The 21,859-nt window shown below is 43.0% G+C and overlaps 1 protein-coding gene across 1 annotated transcript in view; it reads left to right on the forward strand.

Annotated features, from left to right (window-relative positions):
* LOC124550955 (arylalkylamine N-acetyltransferase 1-like) overlaps positions 1–21,183 on the forward strand; it is a 266,302-nt gene extending 245,119 nt beyond the window's left edge. The window contains exons 3-4 of the mRNA XM_047125770.1: positions 3,023–3,317; positions 17,826–21,183. Of these exons, the coding sequence (XP_046981726.1) occupies positions 3,023–3,317; positions 17,826–18,024 (494 nt within the window). The 3' untranslated portion in view covers positions 18,025–21,183. The remainder of the gene's footprint in view (positions 1–3,022; positions 3,318–17,825) is intronic.
* The last annotated feature ends 676 nt before the right edge of the window (positions 21,184–21,859 follow it).

Here is a 21,859-nt window from a genome sequence, read left to right on the forward strand (position 1 = left end):
AGCCGATGTCGCCCGGTATTCCGAATGTCGAAGTAACTGAGATGCGAGGGCATTTCGAAAAGTAAAGATACAATGGCTCGCAGTCCTTAAATAGAACATTTATTTATACAACGTCAGTTACATCTTATTAACTGGATTATTTGTTATTTTTTGACACAATCACCCCCGTTATCCAAACATTTGTTAAGTCGGTGCACAAGCTTTTGTATCCCACAGTCACAGAAGGTTGCCGCCTGTTGTGGGAACCACATGTCAACTTCATCTTTGATCAAGATTTTAAACATGGCTGCAACAGCAACTGTTGAAATTCTTCACGATAAATGACGGCAGCCAAAACAGTTACAGGATAAAAATTTATTAAAATTCTTGGCCAAGGTTTCGGTACATATAAATATACCTTCATCAGAAGCAAAAAATCTAAAATTACATCATGCAATGGCACAATTGTTTTATTAATCTCTATTGTATTATGTAATTTTAGATTTTTTACTTCTGATGAAGGTATATTTATATGTACCGAAACCTTGGTCAAGAATTTTAATAAATTTTTATCCTGCAACTGTTTTGGCTGTCGTCCTTTATCGTGAGTCATCTTTGATCTCTTCATTGACGTGGAATGATTTTCCAACAAGATGTGACTTCAGGTAACGGAAGACACGGAAGTCGGTGGGCGCAAGGTCCGGGCTGTATGGCGGATGGTCCAATACGTCCCGTTTAAATTGTTTGAGTAGTGCTTTGGTTACGACCGCTTTGTGAGGCCGAGCGTTGTCATGAAGCAAGCGGACTCCACTTGTCAGCATTCCCCTGTGTTTGTTTTGAATTGCCCTTCGAAGACGTTTCAAAGTCTGGCAATATGCAGCAGCATTAATTGTCGTTCCAGGAGACATAAATTCCGACAGAAGAATGCCTTCCTGTCCCAAAAAACACAAGCCATGATTTTCTTCGCTGAAGTCGACGTTTTGCATTTCTTGGCTTTTGGTGAATTCGAATGGCACCATTGCACTGATTGTTGCTTGGATTCTGGTGTATGGTGATAAACACACGTCTCGTCACCTGTCACAATGTGATCAAGAAACCCATCGCCTGCTTCAGCATAGCGTGTGAGGAAGTCGAGTGCAAAGCCCATTCTTTTCTTTTTCTGTTCTTCCGTTAATAGTTTTGGAACCGAGTGCAGACACAATTTTCCTGTACCCTAACTTGACAGTCACAACGTCATAAAGAGTTGTCATTCACACGTCCAGTATGATCTGATGCAATTCTTTCAATGTGAGACGTCTATTCCCACGAATTGCTTCCTCCGTTCTCCACAGAAGGGCATCAGAGATCACAGATGGCCGACCTGTTCTTTGTTCGTCATGACCATCGGTCCTACCTTCAGAGAAATGACGACACCATTTCGTTACATTTTGTCGATTCATAATGTTCCCATAAACAGAAAGAATTTCTTTGTGAATATCCGCTGGTCGCTGACCTTTTGCATGAACAAAACGTATGACGGAGCGCACTTCGCATTTGGCGGGATTCTGAATCGGTACAGCCATTTTAAACACGACCTACTCCAACCAGAAGCAACGTTCAACTGCCGAACGACCGCGAGGAGAAGGCTAACGGTTCAAGGTTACCACCAGTGTTGCCAACTTGCTCGACAAAACTCTTCTGTTCCTCTGGCGTATGGTGTATCTTTACTTTCCGAAATACCCTCATACTTTGTTGACAGTTACGGTTTATGGCCTGTAGATGCTTACAGTAGTTTGGTGTAGAGATGGGCAAAACTGTTCTTTTCAGAGATCGGATCACAACTGTTCACTCCCTGAAATGAACTAGCTCTTTTTCATGACTCACCACTCATTCACAATAGAAAATAATAAGAACTTTTTTTGGGTGATCGGAAAATGTTGTAACTTGAGATTTACATTAACAATATATTTGGCTATAATGTATTAAAATTTCATTAACCTCGTACAAATACATTGCAAGCCATTTATTTTTAAAGTGAACGTTTCCTTCCGAAGACGCCTAAAATCGCAAAATCCGTACTACAATAAGAAAAAAATATATAAATTTTACTGTAAGACCAAACTGCTGCATATAGCCTTACCCAAAATAAAACAAGGAATATATTGGTGTATCACATTTTGCGATACGTTCGCTCATAATTAAAGCGTAAATTCGAGTGTCCATAATAAAAAATCCTATAGTAAGAGGAGTCGCCAGGAACCTAATCTGATTAGTTTAGACAAATAAAATAAAATAAAAACAAATGATGTATACATAACATAATTATGTAATATACATACTGGTACTACTACGAAGAACAATATCCAGTAGAGACGAACTCCGATGTAGAGGCGCTGAGTCAAGCAAGTCGAGCCGCGAGCTGTATTACTGTGTGAGCTAAGACTGCAGAGACCAGAGTGACACCTGAGTTGCTTGCTCAACGCTCTGGCTAGAGAACAGTGGGGTGGGCGTTGAACGGGCGAGTTCCGATGGTGGGGGGAGCGATGAACGGCCACCAGCCACCCGCTCCGAGACAAATCGTCCGTTCTCATGCGAGCAGGCTGTTGCAAGTTCTCCGCTAGGAGGCTCTCTGTCCTGTTGCTCGCATCAACTGCCCAGAGGGCAGCACGTGCGACTGAAACGATCGCCGATGGAGTGCGATGCTAAGTTAAGGTGTGCCAGACACTGCACGCAGCAGAGGAAGCACAGAGACGGGAGGGCATATGTGAAACACAAGATCCAATGGGGCACTCCACAATGCAGGCAGCCAAGGCAGAAGCAGGGCAGAGGCCGGCGCTGGCTGTGTTGTGTGGCCCTCCTGATCTGCTCCGACTCTCTCTCTCTGCTGTGGGAAACGTTTGGAGGTACCGTTCTTTTTTTTCTGAATCACTGTTTGTTCACTCCTTTGAAAGATTCAACTTATGAATCAGTTCAGGAGCGGATCCCCCATCTCTAGTTTGGTGAGCGTGTGTCTGGGGTACTGTGGCTACCCGCCTAGGTAACGTTGCGTGGCGCGATGTTGCAGACCTGTCGCTGATGGCGGTGGACGCGGCGTCAGGCGAGATGCTGGCGGTCTGCATCAACGGCATCCACGAGCCGGGCGGCGAGGCGGAGGGGGAGGCGGCGGCTGCTCAGTGCCCCAACCCGCGCTTCCGGCGCATCCTGCAGCTGCTAGCCTTCGTCGACAGCCGCGCCTCGGCGGCGCTCAAGCAGCGCTTCCCGGACCCGGCCGACCGCCGCCAGCTCGAGGTGCGCATCCTCAGCGTGGACGGCGCGGCGCGCGGCCGGGGGCTCGCCACGGCACTCATCAGCCGCACAAGGTGGGTGGCCGCCCCCGCACTCCGACAGGACAGGGCTGGGACACTGGACTGTCACGCATCTGGACACCTGTTTGTGGACACCTACAGAGGTGGTGGTCCAGATTTAGTTATAAGTTGGCACAGTGGATAGCAGCCTGCCTCTGAATTGTTTCTATGTCCTCTCTCAATCCGACCTGACAGGGATCCCAAACGCTCGAGCAGTGCTCAAGAATAGGTCGTATTACTGTTTTATAAGCGGTCTCCTATACAGATGAACCACATCTTCCCAAAAACCGAAGACGACTATCCGCTTTCCCCACAACTGCCATTGCATGCTTGTCCCACTTCATATCGCTGTGCAATGTTACGCCCAAATATTTAATCGACGTGACTGTGTCAAGCGCTACACTACTAATGGAGTATTCAGACATTACAGGATTCTTTTTCCTATTCATCTGCATTAATTTACACTTATCTATATTTAGAGTTAGCTGCCATTCTTTACACCGATCACAAATCCTGTCCGATTCATCTTGTATCCTCCTACAGTCACTCAAAGACGACACCTTCCCGTACACCACAGCATCATGAGTAAAGAGCCGCACATTGCTATCCACCCTATCCAAAAGATCATTTATGTAGACAGAAAACAACAGCGGACCTACCACACTTCCCTGGGGCACTCCAGATGATACCCTCACCTCCGATGAACACTCACCATCGAGGACAACGTACTCCCGCTGAAATATCGGCGGTCGCTGCAAATATTACCTGGATGAATTCCCGTAAGTTGTTTGGAAATTTGTTTGTGTGTACACGTCACATCTGCCGTATTCCGTCTCACTCATACGATGACGTCGTGGTGCGTCGCTCTTTTTGTCTCACAAGGGAAGCTCCTCATCACACACCCCTCAGATTTAGTTATAAGTTGGCACAGTGGATAGGCGTTGAAACACTGAACACTGATCAATCGAGAAAACAGGAAGAAGTTGTGTGGAATTATGAAAAAAAATAAGCAAAATATACAAACTGGGTAGTCCTTGCGCAAGATACACAACATCAAGGAAGTGTGAGCTCAGAAGCGCCGTGGTCTAGTGGTGCCAGTGCCGAGGGAAGTGGGGAACAGGATTTTGGCTGCTTTTGGCCACTTCGTCAGCCGCGGCCACATCTTCAAATCAAGTACCAAACGTTGACTCTACCGACTGGGAACGGTGGATTGAATCTCACAGACGGGTACAATAAAGCACAAGCATTGTACGCCTGTAAAACATATAAACTGTGGAAGCGGTCAGTCGACAGTGTCGCCCCATTCTTGTTAAATGAAATAGCGCCGGCCAGCCAGGACGCCCCAACAGACGTTCACCGCGTCCCAAATGAACTTTACCACCTAAAACATTTCTTCGTAGAATATGAAACGTCCCCTTTGAACAATTATACATGACTGTGCTTAAACTGACACACAATATTTTTAGCGCAACGCAATCTGACTTTCAAAAATCCCTACAAAAGAATGGCCCTGACTAACATTAACCTATACCTTTCATGAATCACTTACCTCACAAAAATCTTCGTTAGTCGAACTACTGCAATACAGCGAGCGCCACTGCTGCCAGCTAAATAAAAGATTCAAACTACTGAAGGCACTAACTACTGATAGGCATAGTTAGCAAATGAAAGATTTTGATAGAGAACAAATAATGTATTTACCTTGATAGTGTTCAAAATTCATAATATATATATCAGTCCATGACATCCAGTCTTACAAATATGCTGTCTCTGATGGACCCACGTCCAGATCATCCGCTCTCAAAAATCCGCCATCTCACTTCTCCACATCCACCACTGCTGGCGGCTCACCTCCAACTGCGCAACGCTACGCGGTGTAAACATCCAGCCGCCCAAGACTACAATGGCAGACAACAATGCAAACTAGCCACAGACTGCACACAGCACAGCCAGTGATTTTCATACAGAGCGCTACGTGGCGTTACCAATAAGAAAACCTAAATAGCCTACTTACAAATATAGCTACATTAGACTGGGAACACCCAAGGAAGATGTCATCAAAGTCAAGAAAATATACCAAAACTTAGTGAACTTTCAGACCAAGAACATCATAGAACAAAAATGCGTCGGTCACTCTTGGCGTGATATCTGGAGGAACATACACCACCCGTATTTACCGACAAAAGTGCGGTCATTGTGGTACTATTTTGTAAATAGGAAATTTCCAACGAACTCCAGACTACATTCCATTCACCTGGCTGATTCCCCTTTGTGTACCACTTGCAACCTGAATGACACAGATGAACATCAATTTGTCTGTGGAAATGCAAATAATATATGGTTGTCAATCAGAAAAAAATTAGCAACTGTGCAGAGAAAACCGCCGTATTTGATAATGCCATCGTGCCTTTTATACCCGGAAGAAGAACTATACCCCACGTGGAAGAAAAATGCCGTCAACTGGTTGAAGGGACACGCGGTATTTTACCTGCTGTCCAGTACAGAAAGGAGCGAAGGAGATTTTTGGACGTACATTTCCGACCAGCATCACAAGCTACTACGCATGAATAATTATTATGACACATACGCCAGCTTTCTCAGAAGAACAGTCATAAGAACTCAATTTTCGATGATGCGGTTCAGAACATGAAGAAACGAAAGACAATTTGATCTTTGAAAAACAAGTACGATCAAGTGACGAACATCACTATCTGGTATAGACTTTGATTTTTCCTAAAATGCCAAGGAACCTGTAATTAATTTTAGTTTGTTTTATTACTTTTAAATGTCAGTTGAAAATTATGTGCTACTGTGGAATGTTATGACTAATAAATTGGAAAAAAAGTGGTTAGCGTGAGCAGCTGCGGAACGAGAGGTCCTTGGTTCAAGTCTTCCCTCGAGTGTAAAATTTACTTTCTTTATTTTCGCAAAGTTATGATCTGTACGTTCGTTAATTGACGTCTTTGTACACTGTAATAAGTTTAGTGTCTGTGTTTTGCGACCGCACCGCGAAACAGTGCGATTAGTAGACAAAAGGACGTGCCTCTCCAATGGGAACCGAAAACATTTGATGGCAAGGTCATAGGTCAACCGATTCCTCCACAGGAAAACACGTCTGATACGCTCTATACCACACTGGTGACTACATGTGCGCCAAATGACAGGAATATGTCGTCGACCCACCTAACTTGTACACTTGGCGAATGGGTAAAAAGATTCTTCTACCTTGCCCGATTTAGGTTTTCTTGTGGATATGATAATCACTCCCAAAAAGTGATCACGGACAGATAATAATTGTCTGAGAATAAAAAATTAAATTTTTCACTGGAGGAAAGACTTGAACCAATGACCTCTCGTTCCACAGCTGCTCGCGCTAACCACGGTACCAAAGTGCTCCTGAGCTCAGACTATCCTTGATATTGTATATCTTGCGCATAGACTACTCAGTTCGTATATTTTGCTTATTTTTTTCATAATTCCATACAACTTCTTCCTGTTTTCTCGATTGATCTGTGTTCAGTTTTTCAAGGCCTACCCACTGTGCCAACTTCTAACTAAATCTGAGGGGTGTGTGATGGGGAGGTTCCGTTATGACACAAAAAGAACGACGCACCACGACGTGATCGTATGAGTGAGACGGAATACGGCAGGTGTGACGTGTACGCGCAAATACATTTCCAAACAACTTACGGGAATTCATCCAGGTAATATTTGCAGCGACCGCCGATATTTCGGCGGGAGTACGTTGTCCTCGATGGTGAGTGTTCATCGGAGGCGAGGGTATCATCTGGAGTGCCCCAGGGAAGTGTGGTAGGTCCGCTGTTGTTTTCTATCTACATAAATGATCTTTTGGATAGGGTGGATAGCAATGTGCGGCTCTCTACTCATGATGCTGTGGTGTACGGGAAGGTGTCGTCGTTGAGTGACTGTAGGAGGATACAAGATGACTCGGACAGGATTTGTGATTGGTGTAAAGAATGGCAACTAACTCTAAATATAGATAAATGTAAATTAATGCAGATGAATAGGAAAAAGAATCATGTAATGTCTGAATACTCCATTAGTAGTGTAGCGCTTGACACAGTCACGTCGATTAAATATTTGGGCGTAACATTGCAGAGCGATATGAAGTGGGGCAAGCATGTAATGGCAGTTGTGGGGAAGGCGGATAGTCGTCTTCGGTTCATTTGTAGAATTTTGGGAAGATGTGCTTCATCTGTAAAGGAGACCGCTTATAAAACACTAATACGACCTATTCATAAGTACTGCTCGAGCGTTTGGGATCCCTGTCAGGTCGGATTGAGGGCGGACATAGAAGCAATTCAGAGGCGGGGTGCTAGATTTGTTACTGGTAGGTTTGATCATCACGCGAGTGTTACGGAAATGCTTCAGGAACTGGGGTGGGAGTCCCTAGAGGAAAGGACGCGTTCTCTTCGTGAATCGCTACTGAGGAAATTTAGAGAACCAGCATTTGAGGCTGACTCCAGTACAATTTTACTGCCGCTAACTTACATTTCGCGGAAGACCACAAATATAAGATAAGAGAGATTAGGGCTCGTACAGAGGCATATAGGCAGTCATACAGGGAGTGGAACAGGGAGAGAAGATGCTAGTTGTGGTACGAGTTATCCTCCGCCACGCACCTTATGGTGGATTGCGGAGTATGTATGTAGATGTAGAGTAAACCCCGCCATTTTCAGGGGACAAACTGCAACGGACAGGCGATGTACAAGCAAATTTAAAAGCTTGTTTCTTAGCACTCTACTTTTAAAAGAAGGTCAGAAAGAACATTTCACATCGTATTTCCGTCATATACGACCGATCTTGTTGAAAGTGCTGCCTGCGTAAGGCAAAAAGGTAGTAGACTTCGGTGTCTACTCAGTATTATCATCTTATATATATTAGAGTGCTTCTGGTTCTGTTAAGGATGATCTCGGTTAGCGTAAGGCGGGTGTGTTATCGCATTCCTTGTAGCTGTAGCATGGCGTACATCGGTCGGACTATCAGAACCGTGGAGGACCGATGTGCTGAGCATAAACGGCACACACGATTACAGCAGCCAAGTAGATCTGCTATTGTCGAAAATTCTTTGGATACTGATCACCTTATGTTACGAGGGCCATTCCGAAATTAAGGAACGATAAGAAGCGAAATCGAAACCTCGGTGAAAATCAAAACTGTTTTATTTGCTACCGTTAGCTACAACTTCCAGCTACTTATCTCCATAGTCGCCCATCCGACTTACACGTTTGTCGTAGCGGTGCACCAGCTTTCCAATATCCTCGTCATAGATCGCAACCGCCAGTGCTTTCCACCAATTCTCTACGCTGGCCTACATCTCGTTGCCTGTGCCAAAATCTTGCCCTCATAGCATTCCTTCATGGGAGCAGAGATGAAACTCAGAGGGAGACAATTACGGGCTGCATTGTGTGTTATCAAACATTTCCAATTGAAAACGATCCAGGATCATCTTCATTGCCCCTGCAGAATGCGGTTGAGAATTGTCTTGAAGAATAAAACGCACGACAATTATGTAATGTCGGCTGCATAGGTTCAGGCGAGATTTATCACCAGGCCCTCGTACTTGGCGGGAGACACTGTAGTTCTAAGTATATTCATGTGCTCCCTGTGTGCTCACAACTAAATATAACGACGTAACGCGATCGACGGTCATACCAGAGGCACTGCCCAACACACCTGTGCAAAACTTCATCGGATTTTCACTGTGGTTTCCATTTCGCGACAGATCGTTCCTTACTTTCCTAATCACCTTCGTATATAAGAATATCGAGCATGCACGTCCAGCTTTTGTGACACTGCTTTTAACGTAGCTGTTGAAATTAAATTAGCGAGCAACCATGTAAACAGGGACGGAAAGTTTTGTTTAAACTCTGCTTGGAATTCTGCACTCTACATTGTCAAAAACAGAGGGACAGAGTCAATGTTACCGCACCTGCTAGTTCGCAGTTAGCCGCGCGGGATTAGCCGAGTGGTCTAAGGCGCTGCAGCCATGGACTGTGCTGCTGGTCCCAGTGGAAGTTCGAGTCCTCCCTCGGTCATGGGTGTGTGTGTTTGTCCTTAGGATAATTTAGATTAAGTAGTGTGTAAGCTTATGGACTGATGACCTTAGCTGTTAACTCCCATAAGATTTCACACAAATTTGAAATTATTTTTTATTTTTATTTTTATTTTTTATTTATTTATTTATTTTTTTTTTTTTTTAGTTCGTCGTCTTTCACTATCGATACCTCTGACTTTGGTCATCTCTGGTGCACTAGTTTTCACTGTGTGTGTGTTACCTCTTCTGAATTACTCGAAGACACGAGGTTTCAAATTTGCTGGTACGTCGCCTGTCCATTGCTGTTTGTGCCTTGAAAATGGCGGGGTGTACTTCCGCCGAAATATCTTCGCTCGCTGTAAATGTTTCCTGGCTAATTCCTGTAAGTTGGCCGTCCGGTGTGGCCGTACGGTTCTAGGCGCTTCAGTCTGGAACCGCGTGACCGCTACGGTCGTAGGTTCGAATTCTGGCTCGGGCATGGATGTGTGTGATGTCCTTAGGTTAGTTAGGTTTAAGTAGTTCTAAGTTCTAGGGGACTGACGACCATGTATGTTAAGTCCCATAGTGCTCAGAGCCATTTGAACCTGTAAGTTGCTTGAAAACTGTGTACACCAGGAGAAACGCAGGTCAGACAAATAAATGATTACGATTCCACAAAAACTGCATAATTTATACAGAAGAAAGAAGTTCACAACCTGAGCAAGTCAATAACGCGTCGGTACATCCCTGGCCCTTACGCAAGCACTGATTCAGCGTGGCATTGATTGATACAGTTGTTGGATGTCCACCTGGGGCGTTGCATCGTCAAAATTCCCGACGTGGTTGGAGGACCCTGCCCATAACACTCCCAAGTTCTCAACTGCGAAGAGATTCGGTGAACTTTCGGGTCAAAGTACGGTTTGGCATGCATGAAGACAAGCAAGTAGAGGCTCTCGCCATGTGTCGGCAGGCGCTATCTTGTTCATATGTAATCCCAGGATGGCTTGTTATAAAGGGCAACGAAACGTGGATCATAATATCGTCGACGTGTTGTCAGCGTGCCACGGACGACTACCAAAGGGTCCTGCTATCAATCGAAGTGCCATCTCACTCCATCGCTCTCGGTTCTTGGACCGTACGGCGGACGACAGTCATGTTAGTATTGGGGCTGTTGATAGAATATCGAAGTAAAGATATTTTTTTCTGAAAGACGTTGATGTATATCGGCGGTATATCACTATCAAAATGCCAACATCGGGTGCCGATTTTTTTATTTTATATTTTTTATCACAGTTTTCGGTACCTATTTGACGTTGTTCTTTTGAAATTCTAGTAGAACATAATTTTACTTTCACTGCGTGAAGCGGTGTTAGGAAATAAACTTTAACGCAACTAGTGTGCTGCTTCTTCACATCGACATTCTTCAAAAACAGTTGCTGAATATGTTGTTGTTGTTGTGGTCTTCAGTCCTGAGACTGGTTTGATGCAGCTCTCCAGGCTACTCTATCCCGTGCAAGCTTCTTAATATCCTAGTACCTACTGGAGCCCACATTCTTCTGAATCTGCTTAGTGTATTCATCTCTTGGTCTCCCTCTACGATTTTTACCCTCCACGCTGCCCTCCAGTACTAAATTGGTGATCCCTTGATGCCTCATAACATGTCATACCAACCGATCCCTTCTTCTAGTCAAGTTGTGCCACAAACTCCTCTTCTCCCCAATTCTGTTCAATACCTCCTCATTAGTTATGTGATCTAATCATCTAATCTTCAGCATTCTTCTGTAGCACCACATTTCGAAAGCTTCTATTCTCTACTTGTCTAAATTATTCATCGTCCATGTTTCACTTCCGTACATGGCCACACTCCATACAAATACTTTCAGAAACGACTTCCTGACACTTAAATCAATACTGGATGTTAACAAATTTCTCTTCTTCAGAAACGCTTTCCTTGTCATTGCCAGTCTATATTTTATATCCTATATATTATTTTATACCCTATATATCACATGTTTCTTTTATGTATCGATACATCGGATATTTTTAAAAATATCAACAGTCTTGGTTAGTATCTCCTCGCTGTCTAGGGTGCCTCAAATGGTTCAAATGGCTCTGAGCACTATGGCACTCAACTGCTGTGGTCATTAGTCCCCTAGAACTTAGAACTAATTAAACCTAACTAACCTAAGGACACCACACACATCCATGCCCGAGGCAGGATTCGAACCTGCGACCGTAGCAGCAGCGCGGCTCCGGACTGGAGCGCCTAGAACCGCACGACCACCGCGGCCGGAGGGTGCCTCCAGACACGTCTTCAGCCTGGAATCTCATTGACTGGAGCAGAATTGACTTCAGTGATGAGTCCCCCTGGCGACCAGCTAAGGTGTGTCTGTAGACGTTCCCCCACACCGGTAGGATACCAATCTGACTGTCACCCACCGTGAAACCCTACAGCGACGCCCATGGGCTGTCGTTTCTTTTCATAGCAGGACCCCCTTGGCTGTCATCCATGACACCCTTAGAACACAGCGCTACGTCGAGATATTCGACGCCCCGTTTTGTTGCTCATCAAAAAATGGTTCAAATGGCTCTGAGCACTATGGGACTTAACTTCTGAGGTCATCAGTCCCCTAGAACTTAGAACTACTTAAACCTAACTAACCTAAGGACATCACATACATCCATGCCCGAGGCAGGATTCGAACCTGCGACCTTACCGGTCACGCGGTTCCAGATTGTAGCGCTAGAACCACTCGGCCATCCCGGACGGCTGTTGCTCATCATGAACAGCCATCCTGGTCCTATATTTCAGCAAGATAATGCCCGCCACACACGGCGAGAACTTCTACTGCCGGTCTTCGTGCTTGCCAAGTCCTACTGTAGCCAGCAAGCTCGCCGGATCTATTCTCAATTGAGAACCTTTGGAGCATTATGGACAAGGCCCTCCTACGAGCCTGGGATTTTGACGATCTAACAGGCCAACTGAGAAAAACTTCGGCATCATATCCCTCAGGACGACATCCAACATCTCCATCAGTCAATGCCGTAAGGGTCACAGGTGGACCAACGTGTTATCGACCTTCTCAATTTTGTGAAGCTCTTTCTTTTAAATAAATCATCCAATTTTTCCAACATTGTAATAATTTGTTTGATTGTACACGTACATCACATCTACCGATTTCCGTCCCTTTCTGATAATTCCTTCATGTTGTTTTGTTGTTTTCTTGTTTATTCTTGGAGTATGTATGGTGTGTCCGTCCGTCGGCTGACGGATTCAGCTCTCCTGGGGGCACTTTCATTAAGCTCTCTGAATGCCTGTGGAGGAATATCAGGCCATTCTTCCTCTAGGACCGAAACCAGAGACTGTAGAAACCAGAGAAGGTTGTGTCGTTGGACGCTCAAATCTCTAGCGAAATCGACCTTCTGGCTCACCCAAATGTGACACGTTGGGTTCACCTCGAGAATCTGGGCAAGCCACTCCATTTCATGGATGTTATGATCCACAAACCATTGCCTCACAAATGCTGCTTTATGACAGGGAGAATGTTCGTGCTAATACAATCGTCGTCTCCGAACTGTTCCTTCACTATACGCAGCACACAGAGGTGTAAAATTTGTTCATGTCTTTACGAAATTAGCGTTTTCTTAAGCGCAATAAGGAAACCACAACCTAACCACGGCAGCTACTCCACCCTCGTACCACCGCCCACTCGGTATTTCACTGGTGGCACTATACACAATGCCAGGTAAACCTGTCCAGGTGTACACTAAACTCAGATATTTCCATCGGATTATCATTCATTTTCGATGATCTCCTGTCCAGTTGCTCTGCTGTTTACACCATCTCAATCGCCCCTTGCCGTTGGCTACTGATATGTGTCGCTTCGTGTTGCTTGACCATTGCATGTCATTTCTGAAAACCCCTAAGTTCGTTTATTACGCTAGCTGTACTCTGGTAGCACCTGAGAGCTCACGAGTGATTCTTCCTTCTGATTTTCATGTGACTTTTTTCGACCATCCTCCAAAATGCTTGACAGCCCGTGTCCATCAGTATGTTACCCTGTAAACAGTTTATGACTATCATGGTATTCACTGTATCCTGTGGAAAGTACGTAAATAATTCCACATGTTTACCTTGACCAACTTGACAAATTACTTGTTCTATTTTGTGTGTACATCGGTAGTTTTTTTTTCACGTAATCTTCCGTGAAGATGGCCACTGTGACGGAAGCTGGTAGAGAATAATGAACAGATGTCTACAGGACAGATGATTGCAAACATGCAATTCCTCAAATTTCTGACAGCTCGATGGTGTCACCTCATTAATGGGAGGCGTTCATGAAAAACAGACATCATGTACCAAACTCATAAATTTCAAGATGCAACAATGAAATTTTTCCATGCTTCACGTTAAATTTACTGTACAGTTTCATGAATTATATATTTGACATTTTTATCTATTTTAAAAATTTTATTTTCAACTATATATATATATATATATATATATATATATATATATATATATATATATATATATATACTCCTGGAAATGGAAAAAACAACACATTGACACCGGTGTGTCAGACCCACCATACTTGCTCCGGACACTGCGAGAGGGCTGTACAAGCAATGATCACACGCACGGCACAGCGGACACACCAGGAACCGCGGTGTTGGCCGTCGAATGGCGCTAGCTGCGCAGCATTTGTGCACCGCCGCCGTCAGTGTCAGCCAGTTTTCCGTGGCATACGGAGCTCCATCGCAGTCTTTAACACTGGTAGCATGCCGCGACAGCGTGGACGTGAACCGTATGTGCAGTTGACGTACTTTGAGCGAGGGCGTATAGTGGGCATGCGGGAGGCCGGGTGGACGTACCGCCGAATTGCTCAACACGTGGGGCGTGAGGTCTCTACAGTACATCGATGTTGTCGCCAGTGGTCGGCGGAAGGTGTACGTGCCCGTCGACCTGGGACCGGACCGCAGCGACGCACGGATGCACGCCAAGACCGTAGGATCCTACGCAGTGCCGTAGGGGACCGCACCGCCACTTCCCAGCAAATTAGGGACACTGTTGCTCCTGGGGTATCGGCGAGGACCATTCGCAACCGTCTCCATGAAGCTGGGCTACGGTCCCGCACACCGTTAGGCCGTCTTCCACTCACGCCCCAACATCGTGCAGCCCGCATCCAGTGGTGTCGCGACAGGCGTGAATGGAGGGACGAATGGAGACGTGTCGTCTTCAGCGATGAGAGTCGCTTCTGCCTTGGTGCCAATGATGGTCGTATGCGTGTTTGGCGCCGTGCAGGTGAGCGCCACAATCAGGACTGCATACGACCGAGGCACACAGGGCCAACACCCGGCATCATGGTGTGGGGAGCGATCTCCTACACTGGCCGTACACCACTGGTGATCGTCGAGGGGACACTGAATAGTGCACGGTACATCCAAACCGTCATCGAACCCATCGTTCTACCATTCCTAGACCGGCAAGGGAACTTGCTGTTCCAACAGGACAATGCACGTCCGCATGTATCCCGTGCCACCCAACGTGCTCTAGAAGGTGTAAGTCAACTACCCTGGCCAGCAAGATCTCCGGATCTGTCCACCATTGAGCATGTTTGGGACTGGATGAAGCGTCGTCTCACGCGGTCAGCACGTCCAGCACGAACGCTGGTCCAACTGAGGCGCCAGGTGGAAATGTCATCTCAAGCCGTTCCACAGGACTACATCCAGCATCTCTACGATCGTCTCCATGGGAGAATAGCAGCCTGCATTGCTGCGAAAGGTGGATATACACTGTACTAGTGCCGACATTGTGCATGCTCTGTTGCCTGTGTCTATGTGCCTGTGGTTCTGTCAGTGTGATCATGTGATGTATCTGACCCGAGGAATGTGTCAATAAAGTTTCCCCTTCCTGGGAAAATGAATTCACGGTGTTCTTATTTCAATTTCCAGGAGTATATATATATATCTTTTTCTCAGAAAGTATTCAAGAGGTTACTACAAAATTTCTTCTGTTTCATCTCTTTGCATTTAGTAAACTTCTCTCATGAGGTTTTTTTGAAAACATCAAGTTGGAAAATGTTAATATTTTTAATTATAATTCTGTAAGCACAATATAAAATTCAAGCAAAATTCCAAGTACTTTCGCCATATCTCACCTTACACTCAGGATTGCAAAATTTACTCTTCAGACTACTTTTATTTGATCTGTAGAAATAACCACACAAAATTTCATAATTGTAGTCGTCATAAATTGTGAGAGAAAGGTACATACAATTTGAACAACATAGTTTGCAGGAAACGCGATTTAAAGATCAGCATAACGTTTTTTTCGTATTTCACCTGTCCAGAACTCCCTCAGGGTTCTTTTTCCCTTCAAGAGTTCTTTTCTGGTTTCTCATTTTCTGCCTTGTTTCCTTTACCAGATCTTCGACTGACTTAGCTGCAGAGAGGTGCTGTAAATCTAATATGTCTTGAGTGAAATATCTTGTCTGAATGTCAGTTCTCTCTAATACTTCCATCCTCCCATCGTTACCATCATTAAATACAAAAACTGCATCATAAGTTACAATTCCGATAACTGTAGCAGATGAAAATATGGTTTTATGGCGTCGTTTCCATGTGACTGAATTTAGACACTCATTTGGATTCTGCGTTTTGTTTGAACACACCATTTCAGAAGTTCAGGGCCGGCTGTGAACCTATAAGTGGACTTGACAACATCCAAAATACAATTTGGAAGCCTCTCCCTTTGAATGTAGAGGTTGTTATCCCTCTAAGCCTGTAGTTGCGTACACCAGCTAACGTAGCACCGATGACGAATGGGATGTTTTATCTGTTGATACCATGTCGAAATATGTAGCTCATAGTGCACTTCTCATGTCACTTACTCTGGATAGGTTCTGTGTGATAGCCTTCGCGTAATACACTTCAAGAGTGCTTTCTTTCTGAGTTTCTTGACTCCAGCTGGTTTCTTACTGTTTTTAAGATAAGGAACAGAGTCACAGATGATCTGTAAAGTGGAAGTCGGCTTGAAAATAATCCACGGAATTGTTGATCATCGAACTTCACAAATTGGGCGTGGCAGGGAGGTCGGCTCCATATTTAGTTATCTTTTATGCACTTCGGATGCGATTTTATCATTGAAACGTCCTTATTCGCCTACACTTCTAATAGTAAATAAAATGTAAACTGAAATTTAAGACACAAAGGAATTACAGACATTGGCTGCAAGCACGCATCAGTTGAAATCAATGGGGAATCCTGGTCCGGCACAAATTTTCAACTGTCGGACATATCCGAAAGAACAGACACCATATACATATTAATATATAAATTGAAAATTGACATTTTTGGTTAACTTCATGAACCCCCACCCACCCACCCCCCCTTAAGCCGTTAGAACTGTTGTTGTTGTTGTGGTCTTCAGTCCTGAGACTGGTTTGATGCAGCTCTCCATGCTACTCTATCCTCCGCAATCTTCTTCATCTCCCAGTACCTACTGCAGCCTACATCCTTCTGAATCTGCTTAGTGTATTCATCTCTTGGTCTCCCTCTACGATTTTTACCCTCCACGCTGCCCTCTAGTACTAAATTGGTGATCACTTGATGCCTCAGAACATGCCCTACCAACCGATCCCTTCTTCTAGTCAAGTTGTGCCACAAACTTCTCTTCTCCCCAATTCTATTCAATACCTCCGCATTAGTTATGTGATCTACGCATCTAATCTTCAGCATTCTTCTGTAGCACCACATTTCGAAAGCTTCTATTCTCTTCTTGTCTAAGCTATTTATCGTCCATGTTTCACTTCCATACATGCCTACACTCCATACGAATACTTTCAGAAACTACTTCCTGACACTTAAATCAATACTCGATGTTAACAAATTTTTCTTCTTCAGAAACGCTTTCCTTGCCATTGCCAGTCTACATTTTATATCCTGTCTACTTCGGCCATCATCATTTATTTTGCTCCTTAAATAGTAAAACTCCTTTACTACTTTAAGTGTCTCATTTCCTAATCTAATTCCCTCAGCATCACCCGACTTAATTCGACTACATTACATTACCCTCGTATTGCTTTTGTTGATGTCCATCTTATACCCTCGTTTCAAGACACTGTCCATTCCGTTCAACTGCTCTTCCAGGTCCCGTGCTGTCTCTGACAGAATTACAATGTCATCGGCGAACCTCAAAGTTTTTATTTCTTCTCCATGGAACTGTTAAGCGATTAAATCTTTCTTCGCAAAACTAGAACTCACGCTGGTCAGTTTGAGAGCCTCATTTTCCCATTTATTACTCTTCGTCTACCTCTGGGAATTCTTACAAAAATGAAATGCCTAATTTCGAGGGAGCTTTGGTTTTGCTTCGGTCAAACAATTGACCAAAATTCAAGTGAGAAAGTCCCGGAAAACTGAGAACTGATGAGAGGCCTATTGGCAATGTACTAACGCGTGCGGCCGCCGGTCTGGTTCTTTTTCAGTGAGCTGGCCAAGCAGCGGGGCATCCCCCTGGTGCGCGTCGACTGCACCAGCCACTACTCGGCCCGCGCGGTCGGCCGCCTCGGCTTCGAGTGCGTCTTCTCCATGCCGTACGCCCAGTACAAGCGAGACGGGGAGGTCGTCTTCACGCCCGACGAGCCCCACAAGGAGGTCTGCACCTACATCAAGAGGGCCGTCTAGGGCTGCAGCAGCAGCAGCACAAGTGTGGTGGTGCGAACTGGTGGAGAGTGAAAACAAAATACTACTGTATGCAACTCCAAGTACAAAACGAGCACAGCAACTGAGTGTCCTCCAAGCTTCAGCTTAGCCCAAGGTTCATCCACAATTCTATGATATGATGCCTTTTCGTTTCTCCCTCAACAGGCAGCTGATTATTCTGTTATCTCCTCTCGCTCTCTCTCTCTCTCTCTCTATCTCTCTCTCACTCACTCACTCACTCTCTCGTACTTAAATGCACACACTGTACTCGTATTTGGGAAGACTCAGGTTCTAATTCCCATCTAGCTATCCACATCTGGGTTCTCTGTGATTTTCTATCACTTATGACAAATGCTGAGAGCGTTCCTTAGAAGAGGGCATGAAATACTTCCTACCCTATTCTTCCCCCAATCCGAACTTATGTCTCTAATGATCTTATCGTTGATGGGATTATAATGTGTCACTGAGAATGAAAATTGTGCTCCAAAAGCAGACTGTAGGTCTCTCTGTCTTAAGAAGATATGTGAGATATGTGCTACTAGCTTGAACTCAATATCTGCCTCCGTTGCCTCTTGTCTCCCAGCTCTCCGCTTCCAGTAGATGAATTTATCTGTGGCTGTTTAACTGAATAGTGAGATTAAAACTCAGTTTCATGCTCTCTCCTACACTAACTGAAGGGAATCACATGTCACAATTCCCAAACTGGCTCAATCCTTACTTAAACATACAACAAAGTGGTCTGGAGAGAGACTAAAAAAGTCCACTGCGCCGTATATAATCTATCCACTTCTGTACAGGACATTACAAAAACCTGAGGCCCCACCCACCCCAGATATGTTCGTGTAACAAGGAGAAATTCTGACCTACAAATATAGCAAGTGTCGATGTGAAGGTGTCACTGCTGGGAACAAGTTATAACAATATCCACCCACAACGTGTACCTCTGACAATGATTAAATTAATTGTCATAGGAGCTTCGGAATACCCACTGGTTTGTGTTGTTTGAACTGTTAGTAGCAAACAAACATACACATCTCACTTTTAATACATTTTCTTGTAAATGATGTATACTTATGGTAGAATATGACAAATTACTTACAGTGAGGTGTCATCCAAACTGGATAATGATTTCTAAAGTTGCTTGTTTATGATTCCTTAATAATGTACAAAAGAATTTAAGTATTGTTCATGTAGTCCTCTATTTTGTTTATTACTGTGGCTGTGATGGCACACAATAATTTAGTTTATTTTATACTGCACAAAGTGTACTCTGATGCCTTTTTAAGTGTAGTAATGTTGTGAGTACTACACTCTAATGTCAAGTTCCTGATCGTAATATCATATAGAAGCTATAAGGATGGTCAGGAAATGAAAATTGTGATGAGAGTGATGTCATAACAGTAACTGCATGTTGTGAACTAAAGATACTCAAGAGGGTTCTCCCTGTTTCTCATCTAATGAGTGTACTTTGTTGTGGAAATCACTATTTCTACTATTCTCGGTCTTTTTTTTATTGTATAGTACCTGCATCAAACGTGAAATTCGAAAGCAATGTTTAGCCTCATAACATGCCTGGCTTATGAATTTCTTTCCACAAGGACCACATTCATAGAATGCATGAAGTTCAGAGTTACGTTATAGACATATCTTTACATTGTACCATGACTGTTATACTGCAGTAAATAACAAATTTCTGAAATAATAACTACACTAAAGTGCTTATATACTACAAGAAGAAACTATGAGGTAAAGAAAACAACCCTCACCAGCCTTCATTTGCATTTTTATGCATACTTTATATGTTTCAGAATGTCTTTGTGTGTTTCAGGAAGATAACAATCACTGATCTGGCTGATTCTACACTACAGAAACTAAATATTCACTATATTATTTTCATTTTTTTATGTGAATACAAAATTGTTAGTTCTCTTTCTCTTTTTTCCATCAACACAAAAACTAACTCTTTAATTGTATCAGTTTACAATGGTTAAATTTCAAAATATTTACTACATAATTTTGGCAATGAAGCTTCTTCATGATCAGAACAATGTGTATGCAACTCTCAGAAATTTTACACAGGTAAATGTAGCTTTCTCCAGGAAATGTACCTACTCATTAATAATACTTTTGACAAAGACAGGCTCTTTGAATAATGGCTTCTCAAAAATTTACTAACATTAAGATTGATTAAGTCTTCAATTTTCACACTGACTATAACTACAACATAATGCTCCTTTTTTTAAAATAATTCATTAACACAGACATGACTGCATACAAGATTCACTATTTTAGTGAGTTCTTGTCATATATGGCCTTCATCACATCTTATTGTCCTCATTCATTTCTATGTAACTCATCTTGTTCAAATTTGTATCTCTAAAGAGTTGCCTATAACTTGCATCATTCAAATGAAACCCCAAACGCCTTCCTTAGCTAAGCTATATGACCAGCACTGTCCAGAAAATTATTGAAAAGTTATCTTAGATCACTGAAATTTCTGCAAAAAAGCAATTATGTCAAGTATGATAAAAAATGGTAATCACTGTTTGTACATTTCAATTAAATTATGGTGATGCTAAAAGAAATCAATGAATACTTGTAGCAGACATGCTGTGCAAAAGCAAAATACCAGTATAACAGAACTTAGCTGTGCTGATACTATGATATAAATTGTCAGGAAAGAATAACTTCGAAGCAAAATATTTATATTCCTTTTGATCATTTACAAAGTGCAATGATTATATTTTCTGCTTCCTAAGTCTAACCTTAAATAACATTCCAGGAACATTATAAATGTTGTAATGTTGCAAAGTCTGTGATATATGTGTCATGCTGTACATTGTGTGCCGTTTGTACTCTCTCCCTAACAACCTCAAAACTCTGGAAATACATAGACCTCTATGCATTATTAATTCATGTTGTTAATGTGTAAGACAGTGTGAAATATGCATGTCCTTACCTACATTTATAATGTGTATATAATATCTATTTCATAAAAAGAAGGCACAAACTATATTACTCGAGTATAAATGGAAAGAATAGAATTCATCTGTTGTTAAAGAATATTGTTTTGTTACATACTCTGTAATTTTATTGTATTTATATGTTTTGAAAGTGGGAATAAAAGCTTGTAGCTTGAAATATCCAAAGTATTTCTTTGCACCTCAACTCTTCTAGTGACAGAACAACATTAAATCGCTACATTACATTTGTCATATTCCATGAATCCCATGCATTCTCTAGGATGTGGAAAGAAGAAAAAAAAAAGATATTTTATTTAGTTTAAGAATAATACATTGAAATGATTTGAAACTGCTAAAGAGTTATGTATTACACTGCTAATTGTAAAATAAAATGAAACATCGTACAGAGTTTCTGTTAAGATAATCTTCACTCTAGAAGGAGAAGTTACAAGCTCTTAAACTCAATACATTATCCATGTTGCATTCACTACACTCTGATATGTTGCTGAATACGTGTGTATCCGTACATGTGACTCCTTTCTGTACTAATGTTAACTCCTTGATATCGTTGTAGACCATGTGTTTGCTTATATTGCTACATCCGCGCTTTTCACTATTTTTTAAAAAAAGGACATTTATATTGTTACGCAGTTGCCAAAATACTTAGTTTCCTTAAGAGACCTAGAATATTAAGAGATCTAGAACTACACACTTCTGTATTTTGAAAATACTATGCTTGTAAATTGACTTTCTCCACAGAATGATTCCATGACTCATTAGTGAACGGCATTATACAGAATGAAATAGGTTTTTTCTCATTTTTTGATTATATTAAGCAGTCGTTCATGCATACT

This window comes from Schistocerca americana, chromosome 9, assembly GCF_021461395.2.
Source record: "Schistocerca americana isolate TAMUIC-IGC-003095 chromosome 9, iqSchAmer2.1, whole genome shotgun sequence".
In the NCBI taxonomy this organism is placed as follows: domain Eukaryota; kingdom Metazoa; phylum Arthropoda; class Insecta; order Orthoptera; family Acrididae; genus Schistocerca; species Schistocerca americana.